This window comes from Gopherus evgoodei, chromosome 2 (genome assembly GCF_007399415.2).
Source record: "Gopherus evgoodei ecotype Sinaloan lineage chromosome 2, rGopEvg1_v1.p, whole genome shotgun sequence".
In the NCBI taxonomy this organism is placed as follows: domain Eukaryota; kingdom Metazoa; phylum Chordata; order Testudines; family Testudinidae; genus Gopherus; species Gopherus evgoodei.
Genome location: NC_044323.1, coordinates 45,588,060 through 45,610,733, shown reverse-complemented (window position 1 = coordinate 45,610,733; position 22,674 = coordinate 45,588,060). Strand labels below are relative to the sequence as shown.

The 22,674-nt window shown below is 46.1% G+C and overlaps 1 protein-coding gene across 9 annotated transcripts in view; it reads right to left on the bottom strand.

The window, feature by feature from the left end:
* The window catches only part of ANKIB1 (ankyrin repeat and IBR domain containing 1), a 199,056-nt gene that overhangs the window by 59,843 nt on the left and 116,539 nt on the right, over positions 1-22,674 (bottom strand). For all 9 annotated transcript variants that reach the window (XM_030550545.1, XM_030550547.1, XM_030550544.1 and 6 more), the window contains 2 exons: positions 21,981-22,098; positions 929-1,137 (listed from right to left, as the gene is read on the bottom strand). In XM_030550545.1, coding sequence (XP_030406405.1) covers positions 929-1,137; positions 21,981-22,098 — 327 coding nt within the window. The remainder of the gene's footprint in view (positions 1-928; positions 1,138-21,980; positions 22,099-22,674) is intronic.

Below are 22,674 nucleotides of genomic sequence, written 5' to 3'. Positions count from 1 at the left end.
CATGTACCTTTTTTGTAGTATTTTAAAAATTAGAGAAGAGCTGTGGATTAATAAAAAGAGTTCTGTCTTCCAAAAGAGCATTACTGATTTTAATGAAAGATGCTTTTATATCTGAAATTTGTGATAGCCTTGTAAACTGCTTAAAACAGCCCTCACACAGCAAAATTATTTATAATCTTACAGTACAGTAGTAGGCTGACATTTAAAAGGCAAACAAAGAAAACTTTGTTTCTCAATGAAAAATATAAAAAAGGAAAATTCAGAGCATTTAAGTATGTTCAAGGAAATTGATACCATGGAATTGAACATCTAGATAAAAAGTCTCCAAAGAAATGCTGAGCTACACACACTTGGTATGATCCTATCTTGTTAAATCAGAAGTCTGACATTATAATGGTGGCTGTCAAGCTGAAAACAGTGCCCCTTGTTCCAGCCACATGCTCAACTTGTGTCATTATAAACCGACTGTTAAAATGAAGCAGCACAAGGGGCTGGACCAGGTGACCTTTTGTGTTCCCTTCCAACTCTACACTTCTCTGATTCTACACACACTTCAGTGTTTGCTTACAAGAAAGAAAGACAGAAAGAAAGACAAAAAGCTCTCATGTCCTTTCCAACGTTATTTTGCAAAGATAAATGACAAAATAGTTCTCTTGCACTATGTTGGGGGGTGGGGGGATGGAGGATGTGGGGGGAGAGAAACAAGAGAGGGAAATCAGTTCAATCTCCCAATTAATTTCAGTCCTATTTGTAAGGAAAAAAACATACTTTAAAAAACCAACTGCACAACGATTATGGAAGATTTTCTCACAAGTTGCAAAGCATTATATACCAGAACAACTTTTTAATAATATTTAAAACATTACTTTGTGCCTCTAACTATTCACATAGTAATAGGCAAGGAATCTTTCTTAAGAATAAATCATACCAGAATTGTCTCAATATCGCCAGGTGACAGGCTGATTTCATCAGGGGAGGTCACAGAAGAGCGAGTGGTGCGGGGAGTTCGTGGAGAAGGGAGTGTGTCCCAGGCATTATACCCACTTGGAGGTGGAGTTGGCATTTGAACGCCTGAACGTTGGCAGCAGTTCTCTGGATTAGACATCCATGCTTCAAGTAATTTCTCCCTGTCCCAGTCTTCAATAAATATATAAAGAAAATTATTTAGCTATTATAGGATATAGATTTGTTTGCATTTTATGATTGCATCATTAAAAAGATCTATATTTTACTAATAAAAATTAGAGGTGAGCATATCTTTTGAAATACTGGAGACTGTAGCTCGCAATGGACACTACATTTTACAGTATATATTTTGGGATAACATACAATGTACATTATTTACAGCTAACACCACTGTCAACCATAAACTAAATGGAAAACTTATTCTCACTTTCATATGATAAAAGTTGACCGTTCAGTTTAGATCCATTCTATTCTACTTTTTTTAAAAACCACATTTTTATTTATTCAAGTGAAGAGTTAAAAGCAAAAGAAAGAAACTTTCAAAACAATTGTTCACAATAGATATTACAAAAATATATGAAACAAGCAATTATTACAAGTGATAATTTCTTCATGTTATGTCTGATTCTGCATTCATTGCACACCCAAAATTCTCACTGACTTCACCAAGAATTTTTGGGAGCATAAACAATGCAGAACAGCCATTCAGACCCCATTCCTGAAAGCTCTCATCCACAGTAGTCCCATCATCTTTGGCGAGATTACTCATGGGATCAGAGTTACTGCTATGGAGAAGTATAAGAAGTTACTCATGGACACTTACAAAGTCAGTCATTACAGCTATCTAATGTTAACATCTTGGGGTAGACTGACACACTGGGAGAAATTCTGGCGCTGTTGAAGTCAATGGGAAAACTCTTGTTGACTTCAGGGTATGTTTACACTGGAATAAAAGACCCATGGCATTCCTGTGGCTGGCCTGAGTCAGCTGGCTCGGACTGTGAGGCTAAAAATTTCTGTGTAGACGCTGGGCTTGGGCTGGAGCCTGGGCTCGAGGACCCTGCCCTCTCATGGAGTCCTCATGAGGTTGGGTTCCAACCTGAGCCTGAACAGTTATACAAGAATTTTACAATCCGGCAGCCCGAGCCCTGCAAGCCCAAGTCAACTGACCCAGACCAGCTGTGGATGTTTAACTGCAGTGTAAATGTACCCAGTGGGATCAGGATTTCATCCATTGCTACTAATTCTCTGTAAGAGCTGTGGGTAGACGTAATACCCCAACAGCAATTCAGGAATGAATTGTGAGTTAGTGTGCAAATTCCCCATCTACTTCACTCCTTGCTCCAGGCAAGAAATAATCTGCTACTGGCCCATAACAGTATCAGATTACTGTCTTCCTACCCTGTGCTGGCCCAGCTCTGCTTGCCAGTACATTTATGTGTGGGGAGAGAGAGAAATGTGGAGCCTGCTTTGTCTCCTATGCACAGACTGGCAACACAGGCCAGCCCACATAGGAAAGTAGTATGAAGAGGCCTTGTACTCTCTTCCTGCCCTCCACTGGGGCAGAGGACAAGTGACAATCTTGCTTTTATAATCATAATTCCCCTACGTGTCTCCTCTAATAAGGGGCAGGATATCAGCATATGAAAGTTTCTACCACCTCCAAAACTGCAAGTTCAGTGTGCAGCGGTTGTTACCATTTTCACTAACTTCTGATTGTATAAAACTCTAATGCTGAGAATTGTTGCTCAACAGTCTGAGTTTCCTATGGTATAGCTGTAAAAAGTTTCACGTTATCTCTTTTGAGACTGTTGTTCAAATAATTTGGTTTTAAGAACTTACAATATGAAGGTTTTTGTCTAAGTATTACATTGAGACAATTTTACTTCCACATATGAAAATTACTCAGGCTGACCTGAAATAGCTGAAGCTTCTGCCATCTACACATTTCTTAAATACAAAAATAAAAATTATTTGAATTTAAAAATAAATCATTTATCCTTGCTAGGATTTTTTGTAATTCTACAATCAAGTATTACTGTGACACTATGTTTTCATGTGTACAAATATTAAGTTTACAGTTAAAGTTTTTTATGGTACAAATTAACTACAGTAAAACAAAATGTATACAGAGGTAGGTGAAGTAATAACTTTTATTGGACCAATTTCTGTTACTGAGAGAGATAAGTTTTTTCAGATCTGCCCCAAGGAAGAGCTCTGTGTAACCTCAAAAGCCTGTCTCCCTCAGCAACAGAAGTGGTCCAATAAAAATATTACCTCACCTACTTTGTCTCTTTAATATCCTGGAAGTAACACAGCTGCTACAACAACAATTTACACATAAATGAATATATAAACAGTTATTAAGATCACAAACAAAGATGAGTTTTTTTAAAAAATATAGTTTTAAACTGCTTTATTTCAAATCTAAAAACAAACTAAACATTCAACAATATTAGTTTGTCAAATTTCTGTGCCATTTTGAATTTAAAAATACCAATCTAGTGTAAAGAGCATCTACATACATGGATAGATTCAGACAAAAGACAAATTTGAACTGACATATTTTACCATATCACTGTGATTTTAAGCCTCAAAAAACCCTAAAATTTTCAAACAGTGCCAATTATACAAAAGTTCATTTTATTTGTCAATCATAACTATCTGATGTTTAGAAGACCCCTACATTTTCAGTTTTTATGAAGCAGATATATAATAAATAAAACTCCCTAGGTTATTGTAAATAAAAATTGTATGTGTGCTATAAGTAAAGAACAAAATATAAGTTTCAGAGTGGTAAGCGTGTTAGACTGTATCAGCAAAAAAAATGAAGAGTACTTGTGGCACCTTAGAGACTAACAAATGTATCTGAGCATAAGCTTTCGTGGGCTAAAACCCACTTCATCAGATGCATGCAACCTCCCTGGGCACTTGATTACAGACCTCAAAGTCGCAATACTCCAGCAAAAAAACTTCAAAAACAGACTCCAATGAGAAACTGCAGAATTGGACACCATTAGGCTTGACTAAAGACTGAGAGTGGATGGGTCATTACACAAAGTAAAACCTATTTCCCCATGCTAATTTTTCCCCCTACTGTTACTCATACCTTCTTGTTAACTGTTGGAAATGGGCCATCCTGCTTATCACTACAAAAGTTTTTTTTTTCCTGTTGATAACAGCCCATCCTAACTGATTATTTTTGTTATAGTTAGTATGGCAACTCCTATTTTTTCATGTCCTCTGTGTATATATATCTTCCTACTGTATTTTCCACTGCATGCATCTGATGAAGTGGGTTTTAGCCCACAAAAGCTTATGCTCAAATACATTTGTTAGTTTCTAAGGTGCCACAAGTACTCCTCATTCTTTTAACAAAATATAAGGAGCCCTATTTACCAGTGATATTATCAAAGTATTCATTTTGCATATCAGTAGGTCAATCACACTGAAATTTACTTATTGATTTTTAATATAAAAGAAAATGTTATGGAGACAAGTTTGCATAACTTGTCCAAACTGTACAACATTTTAAAGATTTCATTCATTTCATTTCATCTGCTTAAGGTTATGTTACCTGTGTACCATTATTAGAGTGCAATAACAAAAAATTGTTACTCTTATTACCAGTATAACATATGCCACTTTACACATTATTTTGTCTTTATCATCTTTTAAACAGGAACTCATTGAACTTGAGATATTGCTAAGAGCTATAAGAAGTCCAATACCGATATTTGTAGTGCCTTTTTAAATTAGTAGTTGGAGCAAAGATGTCTCACTTGATGGATTTCACTATTTTTAGTAAATCATGAGATGCAGCATAACATAAGGTTATTAGTTGAGCTGTACCTATTTTACCCTGAAATCAATTATTTTAGTGTGAGCTGAATTAGAAATAGAGTGCTCTACCTTTCATCCTATAAGAATGAAGCTTAAAAAGAGATAATCACATAAATAAATAAATAAATAAATAAATAGTATAAAGGTTGGTGTGACGGAATCCCGGGGTGCAGCCTGGGACTATGGGACCGATCTGCCCCCTGAACTCTTCCAGCCTGGGCTGTCTCTCACTAGCAACGCCTCCAGGTGCTGTTATCACTCAGCACAACCGCATGTGGAGACCCCACACCCAGCTAGATTCCATGAATGCTCCCCGAGTCACTCATGAATCACCCAGAGAAAGGCACCTGATTCAAATCCCCCTTCAGCTCCCAGCACTGTACCGCAGGAATATACTGTCTTGCACTGCTCAAGATGGGCAGTACAGACTTATTAATTGGTTCACTACTTCATCAATGAAAGTGGACATACACCAGTCTTTGCAAAACTGATTTACCACACACTTTAGGCAAACTCACTGGCAAAGATAAACAGCAAAACATATTTATTGACTACAAAAGATAGATTTTAAGTGATATTAAGTGACAGGCAAAAAGACAGAGTTAGTTACTAAAAGAAATAAAATATAAGCATGTAGTCTAAACTCTCAACCCTATTAGGCTGGGCAACAACTAGACTAAGCAGTTTTTCTCACACAGTTTTCACCCCTGAAATCTGGGCCAGTCCCCTCAGTTGGAGTCTTCAGAACGTCCTTGTTGCTTGCAGCATAGGTGGGTGAACTAGAAAGGCCCAGCATGTGGCCAATGTGTCTGTTTTATACCCTCAGTCCATGTGCTTGGAAAACAAGTTCAGGCATGTCTGGGTGCATTCCTGAGTTTCCTGGCAAGGTTGAGCAATTCTCCTGGTGTGGCCTCATACACGAGTCATTGAATTGTAGCTCCCTGGCTGGACAATGGTTGTTGATGGGTTGTTTCACACCTTGCCTGGGTGCTGGTTACTCTCCTTGCTATTGCCTCTGGGGAGCTAATATCTGACTGATTTCCCACTTTACAGCATGTTTTAGTGACAATCATACAACACAATTCTCATAACTTCATATGCATTAATGATACACATATATGGATAGAGAAATTATTTTCATCAGATCATAACCTTTCCCGATACCTTACAAGGCATGCTTTATATTTATATGGAAATGTGGAACATGGGGGTTACAGTATGATCCCCCAAGGTATGGAATGCCATACACACACACCCCACACACACTAACTTTTTCTTCTCTAGTTGCAATTTTACGTAATAATTTGCTTTCTGTCCCTCTTCCATAAATCATCTGTGCTCTATTACTGAAAAAACAAACAAAATCCCAATCCCAGCTCTGATGAACAAGCTGTACTAACAAATCCATGCTTTTGTGTGACAGAGGAAATCAAAGTTTGTCAAGTAAATAGATTTCAAGGTCAAGTTTCTAAAAAGGCGAGTAAAATGTATTATTATTCAATATAAAAAAAACCCTTCAGCTCATGTTCTTTGAATTAAGAAAGTTAGAATTAAGCTAGTCTTATTATTATTTTGTCTCTTAAAAAATTAATGGGAAAATATTTGGAATTTGGCAATGCTAATTTATGCAGTGGCTTCTGGTTTATATCTTAATTTAAAGATGAACATATTCATCAGTTATGTTACATAATCACACCAATTGTATGTCCTTATTTTTATGTCAAACACATTATTAAGTTTTAAATATGCTTGGTTGAATAATTTCCAATTTATACTGAATAAGCTAAAGGCAAAAGAGCCTGCTTTCTCATGACTTGCAAATTATGTCTGTACTTCTCTTTAGGTAATGTTCAATTGCATTAAGTTACAGCTACGCCATGAAGGCAACATCAAGAGTATGACCTTGCAACCCAGACTGATTCCTTCTCAAATCTCAATTACAGCTCTCTAGATGGTGGTGGACATGTCTGCACAGTTTACATCAACCTCATTGCTTTGAGACTCAGACTTCCAGCATGCAATAAATAGCACTGCCAACATTTTGTTCTTAACAATATCTGTATAGGTTACAGAATTTGCCAGTTGAGAATCTTCAGTCTTAACTAAGTATTCTTAAAATTCAAAATATTATTCTCCTTATATATTAATACCATATAAGAAACAAAGCAAATAAGCTAAATTAAAAATTTATTATGCAATATCAGCGACTTGTATGTGATTAGGTTATCATTTAAACACACTGATAAAAGTCAATCTATTTTTCTATTAAAGGTACACAATCAACTTGAAACTATTTTTGTTGTTTTTAGTTTTAACTAGATTTCAGGTACTACACATCCACTTGTGAGACATTCTGCCAATTTCTGTGGTTTTAAAATCACACTTCCCTATTTTAAATTTTTCAGTTGCTATGTAAGAAACCCACAAAAAATAACTGAAGCCCCCTGTAGCAAAGGGATTCACATGCATAACTTTACATTCATTGGGACCACTCATGTGCTTAAAGGGACTACTCACAGCCATACAGTGAGCACATGCTTATGTGCTTTACTGGGTCAGAGCCTAAGGCCTCAATCCTGCAATGTGACATCTGGCAGGCAGACTATAGAAGGCCCAGCTGCCGCCTGATCACCCTCTCCTGGCCAGAGGTTACTCTGCAGCACCCTGCCTCTGTTTCCCACTCTCCCGGACCCCTTAAGAACTGCACACAAGCTTCTCTCTGGTTTACCACCACCCTTACCTGGGGCTGGTTTAATAAGAGAAACAGTTCAAACCCATCTTCAGGGTCCCAAAATAAAGTCCATCACCACAATACGAAAGTTCATACTTAGGTCTGGCATCTTCTCTCTCTAAAACACCTCATGCTTCAAGGCATAAACCAACTTCTAAGTATTGGGAGTTAAGTGCTGTACAATTGACTAAAATGTTTAATAAATATTTGGAGGGAGAAAAGAAGACAAAGGCAAACTTTTCCATTTTCAATTGTTCTAACATAAAGCTACAATTTCTACCAGTTAAATTCAGAAAGGCTTTTCCTACTGTATCTCCCGTTAAAAGCATCTGGTATTGGTCACAGCTGGTAACAGGATACTGAAACTACATGGACAACTGATCTGATATGGTAATTCCTATGTTTTTATCTGACTATACAAGGGAAACAGTGAAAAGACTATCCACAAAGTGTTATCAAATGCACAAATCAACAAATTGAACAAACTTTCAGTTATAGTAATCTAAGGTGTTACTTCTAACTCACACAGAAAAACTAATTTCAGAAAGAATTGTGATTTTGAAGTTGCCATGTCCATTTCATTTCGATGGAGTTACACCAGGAGTTAATTTGTCCCAGTGTGTCAAACTGGAAACAGTAGCTTTTCAAACGACTGAATATAAGAGGAAGTTTCTGGAAGGGCTAATTTAATTACTATTATTCACATCCATGTTAAACCTATTATAATGAACATACTAGTTTTATGTAACAGAAAGAAGAGTGTCTGTTTTTACACACTCACTATACACACAACATATTTAGCAGCAAACAACCATTGGTTTGACTAAATAAAGGAATGGACTTTTATGAAGGTCAGAACTTCAATATGGGATCAACTATCTCCAAACAGCTTTAACTCAAAACTTCTTAGATTATGATCCCTCGTTTCAGTCACTTTCCTATTAACTCCCCTGCCTGAATATTTTTGATATACTGCAGACAGTCTGAATAAACGGGGATATAAAACCATCTTTATGAACTCAGTTAAAATGGAAATGCTACTTCAAAAAGAAGCTGGTTTTATTTTCTACCACAACATTCAGTGCTAATCTATATTTTGGACAAAAATTCCAATTGCTAAATAGACTAGCTGAGTGGTAGACTTATGTCATGACAAAATACTGTAATACATTTTTCTTCTTCAAGTATCCTCTGCATATTCCCACTCTTGGGATGTGCAGAGGGGGAGCAGCCAGGACAATAAAAATACTGGTAGCAGTGTGTGTTAGGGTGCTCACACACCTCCCTCCCTGCCTGCAGCATATGAACGTGTTCTGAGGGCATAGCTTTGAAAAGTGGTATGGCACTCTTTCTTTGGCACAGGCTATACTTTTTGAAGATGACCACCAGGAGGAATGTCCACAGGAAAATTTCCAATATGTCATGGAACCGGAAAGTGGCTCATCGCACGATGGCAGTGTGAGAGCAGTTACAGCATTGTCTTCTTTGGCAGAGGCAATCTAAATTTCATGAACTAGTTGATAGAATGGCATAAACTTTAAAATTACCATCAGTAGCTTTCAATGAGACTATGCATCCAGTCTGACATTTTGGGGTTTACTGCAAAAAGCAGGGTTTTGTTGCCTATGTTAGAAGGTATTTGGAAACCAGCAAAACTCCTATGGTTCAATCCATCATTGTACCAGTCAATTTCAAAAAAGGTTGACAAGTTATACCAGATCCCTTATGAAAGATTCTCCTGTTTTCATATAAACCCTCAGCCAAACTCTGATTATAGCAGTATCACTTCAAAGAGCAAGGTGAAGTCTTCAATCTTCTACCCCTTATGCTATAGAAGAGAAAAAGCTGGGAGTCTAGGTAGAAAAATGTTTTCTTCAACTTCTTTAAACATGCTTGTGGCAAATTATCAAGCAGAGATGGCCAGGTATTAGTTTCAACTGTGAGATAAGAGATGAGTCTTTCTGTAATCCTCTGGGAGATTTTTGGTAAAGTTGACATCAGCTCTCAACAAACAGGGACAAAACTGGGCTAAGCATGCCCTCAGGGCATCATTTGATGTCCATGACACCATTTCAAAAGCTGTTGCATCTGCAATAGCTCTATGTAGGCATGCATGGCTACGATCATTTCTTTCTGTGGAAAGAGCATCAAAAATAGAAGATCTACCCGTTAAAGGGGATGGACTATTTAATTCAAAAACTTATGAGGTACTGGAAAAGATGAAGGAGACGCATTCCATGGCAACCATCTCCCTATCAACAGAGAAAACCTATGCCTGTGCTCAGGAATCACAGGCAATACCACACACCATTTTCTTCTTTGTCTTACTATAAGAAAAGCTCTGTATAACCTCGAAAACTTGTCTCTCTCACCAACAGAAATTGGTCCAATAAAAGATATTACCTCACCCACCTTGTCCCTCTATAATGAGAAGAGGCAGTCAGATTATCACCAGCAACACCAACAGCAAGCATTCTCTCAAACGCAAGAGAGGAAAGAAAACCCAGGATGAGGTCAAAGAATTTCTAACCCCTGGTCTACACTACGGGGTCAGGTTGAATTAGCCACGTTAGGTTGATTTAAAAATGACTGCGTCCACAAAACCAACCACATTCCATCGACCTAAAGGGTTCTTAGGCCTGGTCTACACTGGGGGGAGGCAGGGGAGGAGAGAGAGAATCAATCTAAGATATGCAACTTCAACTACAAGAATAGCGTAGCTGAAGCTGATATATCTTAGATCGACTTAGAATAAGACGGTTACTCACCTTTGTAACTGTTGTTCTTCGAGATGTGTTGCTCATAGCCATTCCAGTTAGGTGTGCGCACCGCGCGTGCATGTTCATCAGAAGACTTTTACCCCTACCAACTCCAGTGGGCCGACAGGTCGCCCCCTAGAGTGGCGCCGCCATGGCACTCGATATATACCCCTGCCGGCCCGCCCGCTCCTCAGTTCCTTCTTGCCGGCTACTCCGACAGTGGGGAAGGAGGGCGGGTGTGGAATGGATATGAGCAACACATCTTGAAGAACAACAGTTACAAAGGTGAGTAACCATCTTTTCTTCTTCGAGTGATTGCTCATATCCATTCCAGTTAGGTGAATCCCAAGCCTTACCTAGGTGGTGGGGTCGGAGTGAGAAGTCGTGGCATGGAGCACTGCAGAGCCGAAGGCCGTGTCATCTCTGGACTGCTGGACCAGGGCATAGTAAGAAGCGAAGGTGTGGATGGAGGACCAGGTCGCCGCCCTACAAATCTCCTGGATGGGCACACGGGCGAGGAAAGCCATCGATGATGCTTGTGCCCTGGTGGAGTGCGCAGTCACATGGCCCATAGGGGTGTGAGCCAAGTCATAACAGGTCCTGATACAGGACGTCACCCACGAGGAGATCCTCTGTGAGGAAATGGGTAGTCCTTTGATTCGGCCTGCTACTGCCATGAAGAGCTGGGGGGATTTGCGGAACTGTTTGGTCCTTTCGACATAAAACGTGAGTGCCCAGCGGACATCAAGCGAGTGGAGTTGTTGCTCCCTGCGGGACGAATGGGGCTTTGGGAAGACACGGGGAGAAAGATCTCCTGGTTGACGTGAAAGGCCGAGACCACCTTGGGGAGAAAGGCAGGGTGTGGCCTCAGCTGCACCTTGTCTTTATGGAAGACCGTATACGAGGGATCTACCGTGAGGGCCCGGAGTTCTGACACTCGTGTGGCTGAGGTGATGGTCACCAGGAAAGCAGTCTTCCAGGAGAGATAGAGCAGGGAGCAAGTCGCTAACGGCTCAAATGGAGGGCCCATGAGCCGAGTCAGAACCAGACTGAGATCCCAGGTAGGGGCAGGAGGTCGAACCTGGGGGTAGAGACGTTCTAGTCCTTTCAGGAATCTAGTCACCGTAGGGTGAGAGAAAACCGAACGGCCATCTCCCCCCGGCTGAAAGGTGGAGATAGCCGCCAGGTGAACCCGAAGGGACGATATCGCCAGGCCCTGCTGCTTGAGGGACCAGATGTAATCGAGAATACTGGCAATAGAAACCTCCATAGGGAGGGAACCCCTCTCCGTGCACCAACGGGAGAAACGCTTCCACTTGGCCGAGTACGTCGCTCTGGTGGAAGGTTTCCTGCTGCCCAATAGTACTTGACGTACAGGGGTACAGCATCGTAGTTCTGACCTGGTCAGCCACTCAGGAGCCACTCCGTGAGGTGTAGAGACTGGAGGTCTGGGTGACGGAGCCTGCCGTGGTCCTGGGCGATCAGGTCCAGGTAAAGGAGCAGGGGGACTGGGTCGGCCAGAGACAGGTCCAGCAACATCGGATACCAATGTTGTCTGGGCCACGCCGGAGCTATCATAATCAAGCGGGCCCTGTCCCTGCGCACCTTCAGAAGGACCTTGTGGATAAGCGGGAACGGGATAAGGAAGGCATGTGCTACCGACCCTGGTTCCCGCCCTTGAAAGGAGCAGAACACCTGGCATTTCCTGTTCCCTCTGGACACAAAGAGATCCAGTCGCGGACAACCCCACCTCTGGAAGAGTGAGAGGGCGACGTCCGGGCGAAGGGACCATTCGTGCGAAAGGAAGGATCTGCTCAGACAGTCTGCCAGCATGTTCCGCACTCCGGGGAGAAAGGAAGCCATGAGGTGAATGGAGTGGGCTATACAAAAGTCCCAGAGTCGCATTGCCTCCTGACATAGGGGAGAGGATCTCGTGCTGCCCTGCTTGTTGATATAGTACATGGTCGTCATGTTGTCGGTGAATACCGAGACACAGCGACCTTGAAGCTGATGGGAGAACGCTTGGCAAGCAAGGCGGACCGCTCTCAACTCCCGTATGTTGATGTGGAGGGCCACTTCCTGAGGAGACCACTGGCCCTGCGTCCTCACGGTTCCGAGGTGGGCCCCCCAGCCGAGGTCTGAGGCATCCGTTGTTAGGGATACCGAGGGTTGGGGCGGACGAAACGGGAGCCCCGCACACACTATGGACTGGTCTAGCCACCACCGGAGGGAATCCAATACCTCCTGGGGGATGGTGATAACCGCGTCAAGCAGATGCTTGGCCGGACGATATTGTGTGATAAGCCAGGACTGGAGGGGCCTCATGCGAAGCCGCGCATAACCTGTTACAAAGGTGCAGGCCGCCATGTGGCCTAAGAGGGTTAGGCACGTCCTTATAGAGGTTAAGGGAGCCGTCTGTAGACGCCGAATGATGGCCGACAGCGTCTGGAACCTGGACAGCGGCAGAACGGCCCTGGCCAAGGTGGAGTCCAGAATGGCCCCGATGAACTCTATCCTCTGCGTGGGGAGCAGAGTGGACTTGTCCACGTTGATAATGAGGCCCAAAGCTCCAAGGAGTCTGCTGATCTTGCGGACGTGGTTGCGGACCTGCGATTCTGACGTGCCTCGAATCAGCCAGTCGTCGAGGTATGGGAATACGTATATGCGACTGCGTCGAAGATATGCGACAACAACAGCCATGCATTTCGTGAATACCCTCGGGGCTGTGGAGAGGCCAAACGGGAGGACCGCAAATTGATAATGGTGGCGGTTGACCACGAACCGAAGGAAGTGCCTGTGTTGTGGAAAAATGGCTATATGAAAATAAGTGTCCTGCATGCCGAGGGCGACGTAGTCTCCAGGATCCAGAGATGGGATAATGGTCCCCAGGGATACCATGCGGAACTTCAACTTCACCATATGTTTGTTGAGTTCCCGCAGGTCGAGGATGGGTCTGAGGCCTCCCTTGGCCTTGGGGATCAGAAAGTAGTGGGAATAAAACCCTTTGCCCTTCTCGTTCTCCGGAACCGCCTCTATGGCTCCTTTGTCGAGGAGCGTCCGCACCTCCCAACGGTCGGAAGTTATTTGGGTCCACGCCGGGAGGAAGAACGAAAGGCGGTTGGAAAACGGGGGGGACGGATCCATGGGGGAAACTGGTACAGCGTCCTCGGGCGCACCTTCAAAATGAAGGTTTTGGGCCAAGTGGGGCTTTAGAGGAGCCCTGATTCTGCCCCCGTTGGTTGCCCGATTGTCTGCGCCGGCCATTCCTGCTTCGGCGTCTACTAAAGTCTTGCCGCTGGCGGTACTGGGGATAGCGCCGGCGCTGCTGTTGCTGTTGCGGCCGGAAAGGTCTGCGCTGCATCCCGGGCATGTGCATCCCTAGAGAGCGCATGATGACCCTATTGTCTTTCAGGCTTTTCAGCCTGGGGTCGGTCTTCTCTGAAAACAGGCCCTGACCTTCAAACGGGAGGTCCTGGATGGTGTGTTGGAGCTCCAGAGGAAGGCCAGATACCTATAGCCAGGAGATGTGGCGCATTGTAACCCCCGAAGCCAGAGTTCTGGCGGTCGAGTCTGCCGCGTCCAAGGATGCCTGCAATGAAGTTCTTGCGACCTTCTTGCCTTCATCAAGAAGTGCCGCGAATTCTTGACGCGCATCCGGAGGCAACAACTCCTTAAATTTATCCGCTGCTACCCAGCAGTTATAGGCATAGTGGCTAAGGAGGGCCTGTTGGTTAGAGACCCTGAGTTGGTAGGCACCCGCTGAGTAGACCTTCTGGCCTAGCAGGTCCATACGCCTCGCCTCCTTGGACTTCGGTGCCGGGGCCTGCTGCCCGTGGCACTCCCTCTCATTCACAGACTGCACGACGAGGGAGCACGGGGTTGGGTGGACATACAGGAACTCATATCCTTTGGAGGGTGCCATATACTTGCGCTCCACCCCACGTGCAGCAGGAGGGATGGAGGCCGGTGATTGCCAGATGGTATTAGCATTGGCTTGAATAGTCCTAATGAAGGGAAGGGCGACTCTGGTGGGAGCATCCGCTGAGAGAATGCTCACCACAGGATCTTCGATTTCCGAAACCTCCTCAGCCTGCAAGTTCAAGTTTTGCGCTACAAGCCTGAGGAGGTCCTGGTGCGCCCTGAGGTCGAGTGGGGGAGGACTGGAGTATGACGTTCCCGCCACTGCCTCATCGGGGGAGGACGACGAGGAGACCCCCGGTGGGAGCGGGTCCACGGGGGGCTCCATCTGTACCAGCGCCTCTGATTCTGGAGGAAGCTCAGGGTCCTGCTGGTTAGATCGCTCTTCCCCCGCCGGAGAGGGGTGAGGGCGAGACAACAAGGCCTCCGGAGCCCTGCGCTCAGATGCCACTGGTTGAGGTGGAATGTGTTGAGGGCCCTGGGCTTGATGGTACGCCCAGGGCGTCCAGAAACCCCACTGCTGTGGTCCCTGATCCTGCGGAGGAGGGTCATGGAAGAGGGCCGCGGGTCTGTCCAAGTCCAGGGCGTACATGCTGTCTGCCTGCGATGAGACAGACGGCTGCCGGAAAGGCCATGGTGGGGCCGAACGTGGCTGATCGGGCTCTCTCTGTCTCGACGTCGACGATTTTCTCGGTGCCAGGGACCGGTATCGGGAATTGTACCGGGTGCTGGGATCGGGACCTGCCGCCGGTGTGGTGCCGGGAGGTCGACCGGGATCTGCCACCAGCTCGGTGCCGGGAGGTCGACCGGGGTGTTGACCGCCGACGGGAACGGCTCCTGGAGTCTCGGTTCCGGTAGCGGGAACTCGATCCAGACTGGTGCCGGGAGTAGCAAGACCGTCTGGAAGATGACTGGTGCCGCAAGTGCGATCGGTACCGCCGAGCGGAGCGGTGCCGGGACTGCGAGCAGCGCTGGGACTGCGAGCGGCGCCTGGAGCGAGAACGTCCATGGTGCCGGGACCTTGAAGGGGATCGGTGCCGGCTGGACGAGTCCAGAGACGGCGCTCGGATTGTTGCAGGCTTGCCTCTACATATAACCCGCACCGGGGGTACCAGGGGTTGAGGCTCCGTGAGAGCAATCAGGTCCCGTGCCGAAGTGAATGTCTCTGGCGTCGAAGGGACCAACAGCTCAACCCCAGATCTTATAGGGGAGCTAGGAGGGACCGGACTCGACGGACCTCCGGGGCCCGGAGTCGATGGAATCCCTGCTGGTGGTGCCGCGGCAGAGGTAGATGCTGGGTGCTCCGCTCGAGTCTGCAAGGATGGAGTCGCAGACGTTGAGGGCCTTGCGTCGGATCCCGGTGCCAGGGAAGGTCGGTGCCGGGGCGTCTTTCTGGTGCCGGCACGGAGCCGGCGCTCTGCGTCGGGGCCACAGGGTTAAGTGCTGCTTCCATTAGGAGAGTCCTTAACCTCTGGTCCCTCTCCTTTTTTGTCCGAGACTTAAAAGCCTTACAAATGCGGCACTCGTCTGAAATGTGCGATTCCCCCAGGCACTTCAGACAGGCGTCGTGGGGATCGCTGGTCGGCATCGGCTTTTTCCAGGCCGAGCATTGTTTGAACCCCGGCGAATCAGGCATGGGTCCGGTGCCGGGCGCAGGGAAGGGCTACAGCCCAAACCCGCTAATAAGTATATACAGCTATACTACAAATAACAATAACTAACTACAATTTACAACTATCTACAACTATGAGAACAGTGAAACGAAGGAGAGCTAGGGACATGGAGGACAGCTATGCTGTGCTCCACAGTTCCAATGACCGACACGGCGGTAAGAAGGAACTGAGGAGCAGGCGGGCCGGCAGTGGTATATATCGAGCGCCACGGCGGCACCACTCTAGGGGGTGACCTGCCTGCTCACTGGAGTTGCTAGGGTAAAAAGTCTTCCGACGAACGTGCACGCACGGCGCGCACACCTAACTGGAATGGATATGAGCAATCACTCGAAGAAGAACACTTACTTCACCACTTGTGGCCGTGGAAGGTCTGGCTGAGACTGTCCGCCCGTTCGTTCTGCACTCCTGGGAGGTATGATGCCTGCAGGAGGATCGAGTACTCCACACAAGTCCCACAGTGCAAGGACTTCCCGGCATAGGGGAGAGGAGCGTGCATCCCCGTTTGCTGGTATAAAACATTGCCGAGGTGTTGTCCATGAGGACTGAAACGAACATGCCTGCTATGTGGGTTTTGAAAGCGTGGGATGCGAGTTGTATTGCTCTCAGCTCTCTGACATTGATGAGCGGAGCAAGGTCCACCTGAGACCAGAGGCCTTGAGTCCTGAGATGAGCTCCCCAGCCCAGATCCGAGGCATCTGTCACCAATGAGAGAGAGGGCTGAGGGCTGGCAAAGGGCACTCCCACACAAGCCACTCATGGGTCGAGCCACCATAGCGGGGAGTCAAACACCGGGCAGGGCAGGGTTATGATGCTGTCCAGAGCGTCTCGGGCTGGCCAATACACCAACGCCAGCCAAAACTGGAGCGGGCGCAGTCTGAGGCTGGCATGCAGTACCACGTAGGTGCATGCAGCCATGTGTCCCAGCAGCTTTAGGCAGTTCCTTGCTGTGGATGTGGGGAACTTTCGGAGGCCCTGTATGATGTCCCCCAGTGAGTGAAACTTGGCTTCCAGGAGGTATGCCCTGGGTTGAGTCAAGTCTAAGACCATACCTATAAACTCTATACTCTGCACCAGAGACAGAGTAGATTTGGCCTCATTTAGGAGAAGACCCAATTTGAGGAAGGCCCTTCTTATGAATTCCACCTGACCCTGCACTTGGGCTCTTGAGCGGCCCCTGATCAGCCAGTTGTCGAGGTAGGGAAAAACCTGTATCTGGTGCTTGCACAGGAATGCCGCAATGACTGCCATGCACTTTGTGAATACTCGGGGCTCTGTCAACAGTCCGATGGGAGGACGGCAAACTGATAGTGGCCATTGCTCACCACGAATCTGAGGTAGCATCTGTGATGTGGGACTATTGTGATGTGAAAATATGAATCTTTTAAGTTGAGGGTGGCGTAACCAGTCTCCTAGATCCAATGAGGGAATAATGGAGGTTAGTGAGACCATGCAAAACTTGAGTTTCTTTACAAACTTGTTGAGCTGCAGCAGGTCCACGATGGGTCTGAGGCCCCCCTTAGCCTTCGGTATAAGGAAATCCCAGGAGTAACTCCCCCTTGCCCCTTAGCTCCTGAGGAATCTCCTCCACTGTCCCCATCGAGAGACAGGACTGCATTTCTTGAATTAGAAGTTGCTCGTGAGGGGGTCCCTGAAGAGGGATGGGGAAGGGGGTTGGCGGGCAGGGGCAGGCACAGAATTAGATGGAATATTCCCTCTCTACCTAGTGTGGAGCACCTAACGGTCTGAAGTAATTTGGGACTAGACATGGTAGAACGGGGATCGACAGGACGAGAAGGTACGAGAGGAAGGATCCAGAGTTCATTGTGGTAAGCTGTCCTCAACTGGACCTTCAAAAGGGTGGTCTAGGCCCAGGCGGAGGTTTGGTCTGGCCAGAGTTTTGCCAAGAGGAGGGATGTTGCTTCCTTCTACCATTCCTGTTTTGCCTACATGGAACGTCCTGGCAGTTCTGCGGCTGGTAAGGCCAAGGGGCAGGCTGATGCCTAAAATGCCTGTGCTGGGTAGCTGGCGTGAGGAGCCCCAGCAAGGGCAGAGTAGCCCTAGAGTCCTTCAGACTGTGAAGTCTCTTATCTTTTTTTTCAGAGAAAAGGGAGGATCCCTCGAAGGGGACGTCCTATAAGGTCTGCTGGACCTCATGGGGCAGTCCAGAGACCTGTAGCCAGGAGCCTCGCCTCATCACCACCCCTGTGGCCAGCGTGCACGAGGCTGCATCCACCGCGTCCAGAGCCGCTTGCAGAGCGGCCCAGGAAACCAATTTCCACTCCTCCACGAGTGTGGAGACTTCCACCTGAGAGTCCTGAGGCAGGAGCTCTGCGAATTTAGCCATTGACGAGCAGGTGTTATGTTCGTAGCGGTTCACAATGGCCTGCTGGTTGGCTATGCGGAGCTGCAGGCCCCTGGTCAAATAGACCTTTTGGCCAAATAGGTCCAGCTTCTTGGCATCCCTGTTTTTAGGGGTGGAGCCTTGGAACCCCTGGCGCTCTCTCTGATTGGTCACATCTACCCCCAAAGAGTCTGGGGAAGGGTGGGTATAAAGGTGTTTGTATCCCTTAGATGGTACGAAGTAGTGCTGCTCGGTTTTCTTGGCCGTAGGGGCCAGAGAAGCAGGGGTCTGCTACAGATTTTTGGATGTGTCAACTATTATTTTTATCAATGGCAGAGCAACTCTGGATGGGCCGGAGGGAGCAAGGATGTCCACAACCGGGTCCAAATCCTCCTCCACCTCCTCGGCCTGTATCCCCTGGCCTTGAGCGGTTGTCCTCGAGAGCTGGGGCTGTTGATGTCCCTGCGACTGCTTCATCCAGCGAGGACAAGGAAGAGAGGATGGGTAGCAGGCCCTGTTCACTACCCTTGGCCCCTGAGTCCCTCAGCACACGGTGATGGGGTTTTGGCACTGCAGTTGGTGCCGGAGCTGACAAATCCAGCGATACTGAGCCCGACGATGCCAACGGGGTTGAAGTTGGAGCCCCTGGCAGTACCGTTGTCTGAAGAGATGGTGCCGAAGCTGGCTGTGCTAGTGGTGCCGCTCCCTTGGACGACGGTGCCACTGGTGGTGGTGCCAGCGCTGTCTGTGGCATGAAAGATGCCGAAGACACCGACGCAGTCCTGGATTGCAGACCACTGACTTTGCCCTGGCTCTGATGGTAAGCCCTGGGTGTCCACAAGGGCCATTGAGCAGATGGCTGCCACTGTTGCTGCCGGGTATGGCTGTTGACTCCGTCGAGACCTGGACCTCCTGCTCCACATCTGCTAGAGTGATGAGAGTCCGACTCTGATGTCTCCGAGTTGGAGGACCATGGAGTAGCAGTACCCTGGGTCGCTGGCAAGTGGTGCCGTGAAGCTGGGGAATGGTGTGGCCCCTCTGTCTGCGCAGGCGGTGCTTGGGGTGGTGGTGGTGGAGACTGGCAGGCCTTTATGGCAGGCTTGCCCTTGGAGTGGAATGGGGGGCACACGGTCACTGGCGACTTGTCCCTCCTCTGTGGGGAGGATGGCACTGGGAGGTGCATCAGGTCTGTGGCCGCCTCCAGCGTTGACGGTAGTTGTATGTCCCCTTGGTGGTCTGGGGACCGAGGAGGGTTCGGACTCATCTGGAGACCCTAGGCAGAAGGAAGGAGGGGGTAGTCTGTCCCAACACATGCGTGGACACTGCAGACCCCTTAGGTTTCGTGAGGGGCAATCGACCCCTCACAGGCCTCTTCTTCTTTACTGGCACGGGGATGGGGAGTGGTGCCGTGATGAGGCCGACTTCTTATGACCCAAGTCATGGTGGTGCTGAGGGGCCTTAGTTGGGACCGTTCTGTGCACCATTGGTGTCAGAGCACTGTGCACCAATGAGGACATGCTCAGTGCCAGTTCAGTGGGTCCCGGATCAGAGTGTGGCCTCAATGTCGCCTCCATCAACAGAAGTTTTAGTCTCTGTTCCAGGTCTTTGAGGGTTCTGAGATGGAAACCCTTGCAGATACGGCATTTCTCCTTCTGGTGACTCTCACCAAGGCACTGCAAGCAGGAAGAGTGAGGATCACTCCTGGGCATAAACTTGACACAGGCCTCACAGAGCTCAAACCCTGCAGACCCAGGAATACTCCACGAGGGGGAACCTTGTGGGGAGGGGGGCCCAAACCAATTATCTATAACTATAAGGAACAACTATTTACTAACTGAGAAACTATATACATGATATGCTATCAGACACTGCTAGAGCACTTGCTGCGGGAGCAAGCAAAGTTCCAGCTAGCCGTCACCAGTGGTAAGAAGGAACTGAAGGAGTGGAGGATTGGCAGCGCCCTATATTGGGGGCGCTTAGGCCGACCCTCTGGACACTGCTAAAGGAAAAATCTTCCAGCTGGAGTGCACATGGCGCGCACACACCTGGTTGGAATGAACAATCACTAGAAGAAGAACACAACAAGGATGCAGATCATCTGAGCAGATTCCTCACAGATCCACAAATGGTTTCTAAAGGACTCAGTGATTCAGAACATTTTCTGTCTTTTGGGGATTTTGGACAGATCTGTTCGGCACTAGATTCAGTATGAAATGTCCCCATTTTTATCAAGACCAGGCTCAGCCAATCTATCAGCGATAGATGCATTCATCCCAGATTGAGGAATGGGTCTGATGTATGCATTTATCCCATTCCCTCTAATCCTCAAAGTTCTCATAAAAATAAAACAAGATTCAGCCAGCGTGATTTTAGTTGTTCCTGAATGACCAAGGCAACCATGGTACACCGAGTTGCTCCATTTATCCAATGTCAAATACAAGACGCTCTGTTTTCTACAGACTTACTGTCCCAACAGAGGGAAGGACATTCCATGCAGATCTTCAGTTGTTACTTCTATTGGCTCGGGCAACAGGACTTTGACTGATTTAGAAAGACCCTGCTCCTCAAAGGAGCAGCCAGTTCTTATTAATTTTAAATGAAAAAGATTTGTTATATGGCCAATCTGGTAGAAATCTTGACCAGTTACAGTTCCTATACAATTCGTTTTAGAAAGTGTGTTACACTTATAACCAATGGGGTTGTCTCTCTCCCCATTAAAGTCCATTTAGCAGCAATAGCAGCATTCCATACTGATATTATGGGAAAAATCTATTTTCTCACACAAGCTGGAGAACCACTTCTTAAAAGGTTTACTGACTCTTTATCTCTCAGTACAGAGCCTGCTCCCTCCATGGAATTTGAATTTAGTTCTATTGCAGCTTATGTCTTCCCCTTTTGAAACTGTAGCAAGCTTCCCCTTCCATTTATCTCTGAAAACAGGCTTTATAATAGCAATCACTTCTGCTTGAAGAATTAATGAGTAACATCTACTGACGGAGGACCCTCCCCCCATACTACTCTTTATAAAGATAACATGGTTCTTAGACTATACCCAAAATTCCTTCCTAAAACGATTTCAGAGTTTCTTGTAAATCAAAGTATTGATTTACCTGTATTTTCCTCCAACTTCCACACAAGTAACGGGAATATAGATTACATTCTTTAGATGCAAAGAGATCACTCTCGCATTACCTGGACAGAACTAAGAATGTAAGGTCTTCTCTTAAGCTGTTTATTTTGTATATCGGCACCTCTAAGGGTCATTTCAGCGCAGTATCTCTCTAGACGGATCAGACAGTATATTGGGGAACACTGCAGAGAAGCTTCACTCTCTTCTCCTGTTCCTTTTAGAGCCCATTCTCCTGGAGTGGCTGCTGTATCTATAGCATTCATTAAATATATTCCCCTCATTGAGATATGCTGGGCTGCTACATGAAGTCCAATTCACACTTTTACAAGATATTATGCACAGTATGTGCCATCCAGGTCTGAAGCACTGCTTGGCATAATGGTGCTTCAGTCATTGTTTAATTAGGACTCTACTCCCTCTTTCCACTGTATGATACTACTTGGCAAACTATCCCGAGAGACGGAATATACTCAAAAAAACAATACACATTTTGTTAATTATTTTCTCTCTTTCTTTCAATTATAGCAGAAAAAAGAAAAGAAAAAACCCTCATGAACATGATTTATTTTGCTGAGATAATTTCTACAACTGTCTGAATGCTTTATTAGTTTTTGATTACCATGTGCCCGAAGCAGAGCTTCTGCAGTAAACAGTGGGGCTTGAAGCATGTCCGCAGATTCCACTATCAGCATATCCTTTAGCCTTCGCAAATCCTGAAGTCTTAGTCCCTCATATGGCTTTGAAAAGGAAAAGAAAAAGACACGTTAGCTCTTCAAAAGTAGAGATTTTCCAGTGAACCAATAATTTTGCATTAAACTGGCAACAACAATTTAAACATTTCTACTACCTAACAATTTTCTCAAATCGTAGGTGGAGAAACTGCCCTCTTGATAGGTAAGTTGGGGAAGAATTCTTTTGTTTGACTCATGACTGTGCAGATTGACAACTATATCAAATTATACGAAGACACTGTAATCTGGTGATGTTCATTTATAGTGCATCAATTTTACATATTTCAAAGCCAAAAGAAGATATATCTACAGTTCTCTGATATTTCTAGAGTTCAGTCATTGAGATGGTCTAACTCGATGTCAAATGATTAAAAAAAAGAAAAGAAAGACTCTAAATTACTAGGTTTGCATGGAACCCAGCTGGTGATATGGTTGAAGACAGGAAATTCAAATAATTCTTATTGGAAAAGTTAACTCATTAGGTAGCCACTAGAACTCTCGAGCCATTCAAAATCTACTTCTGAGGAATGAATAAGAAAAGAATGCCGGCTCAAGGATTATCTGAAGTAAGATATTGCTTGG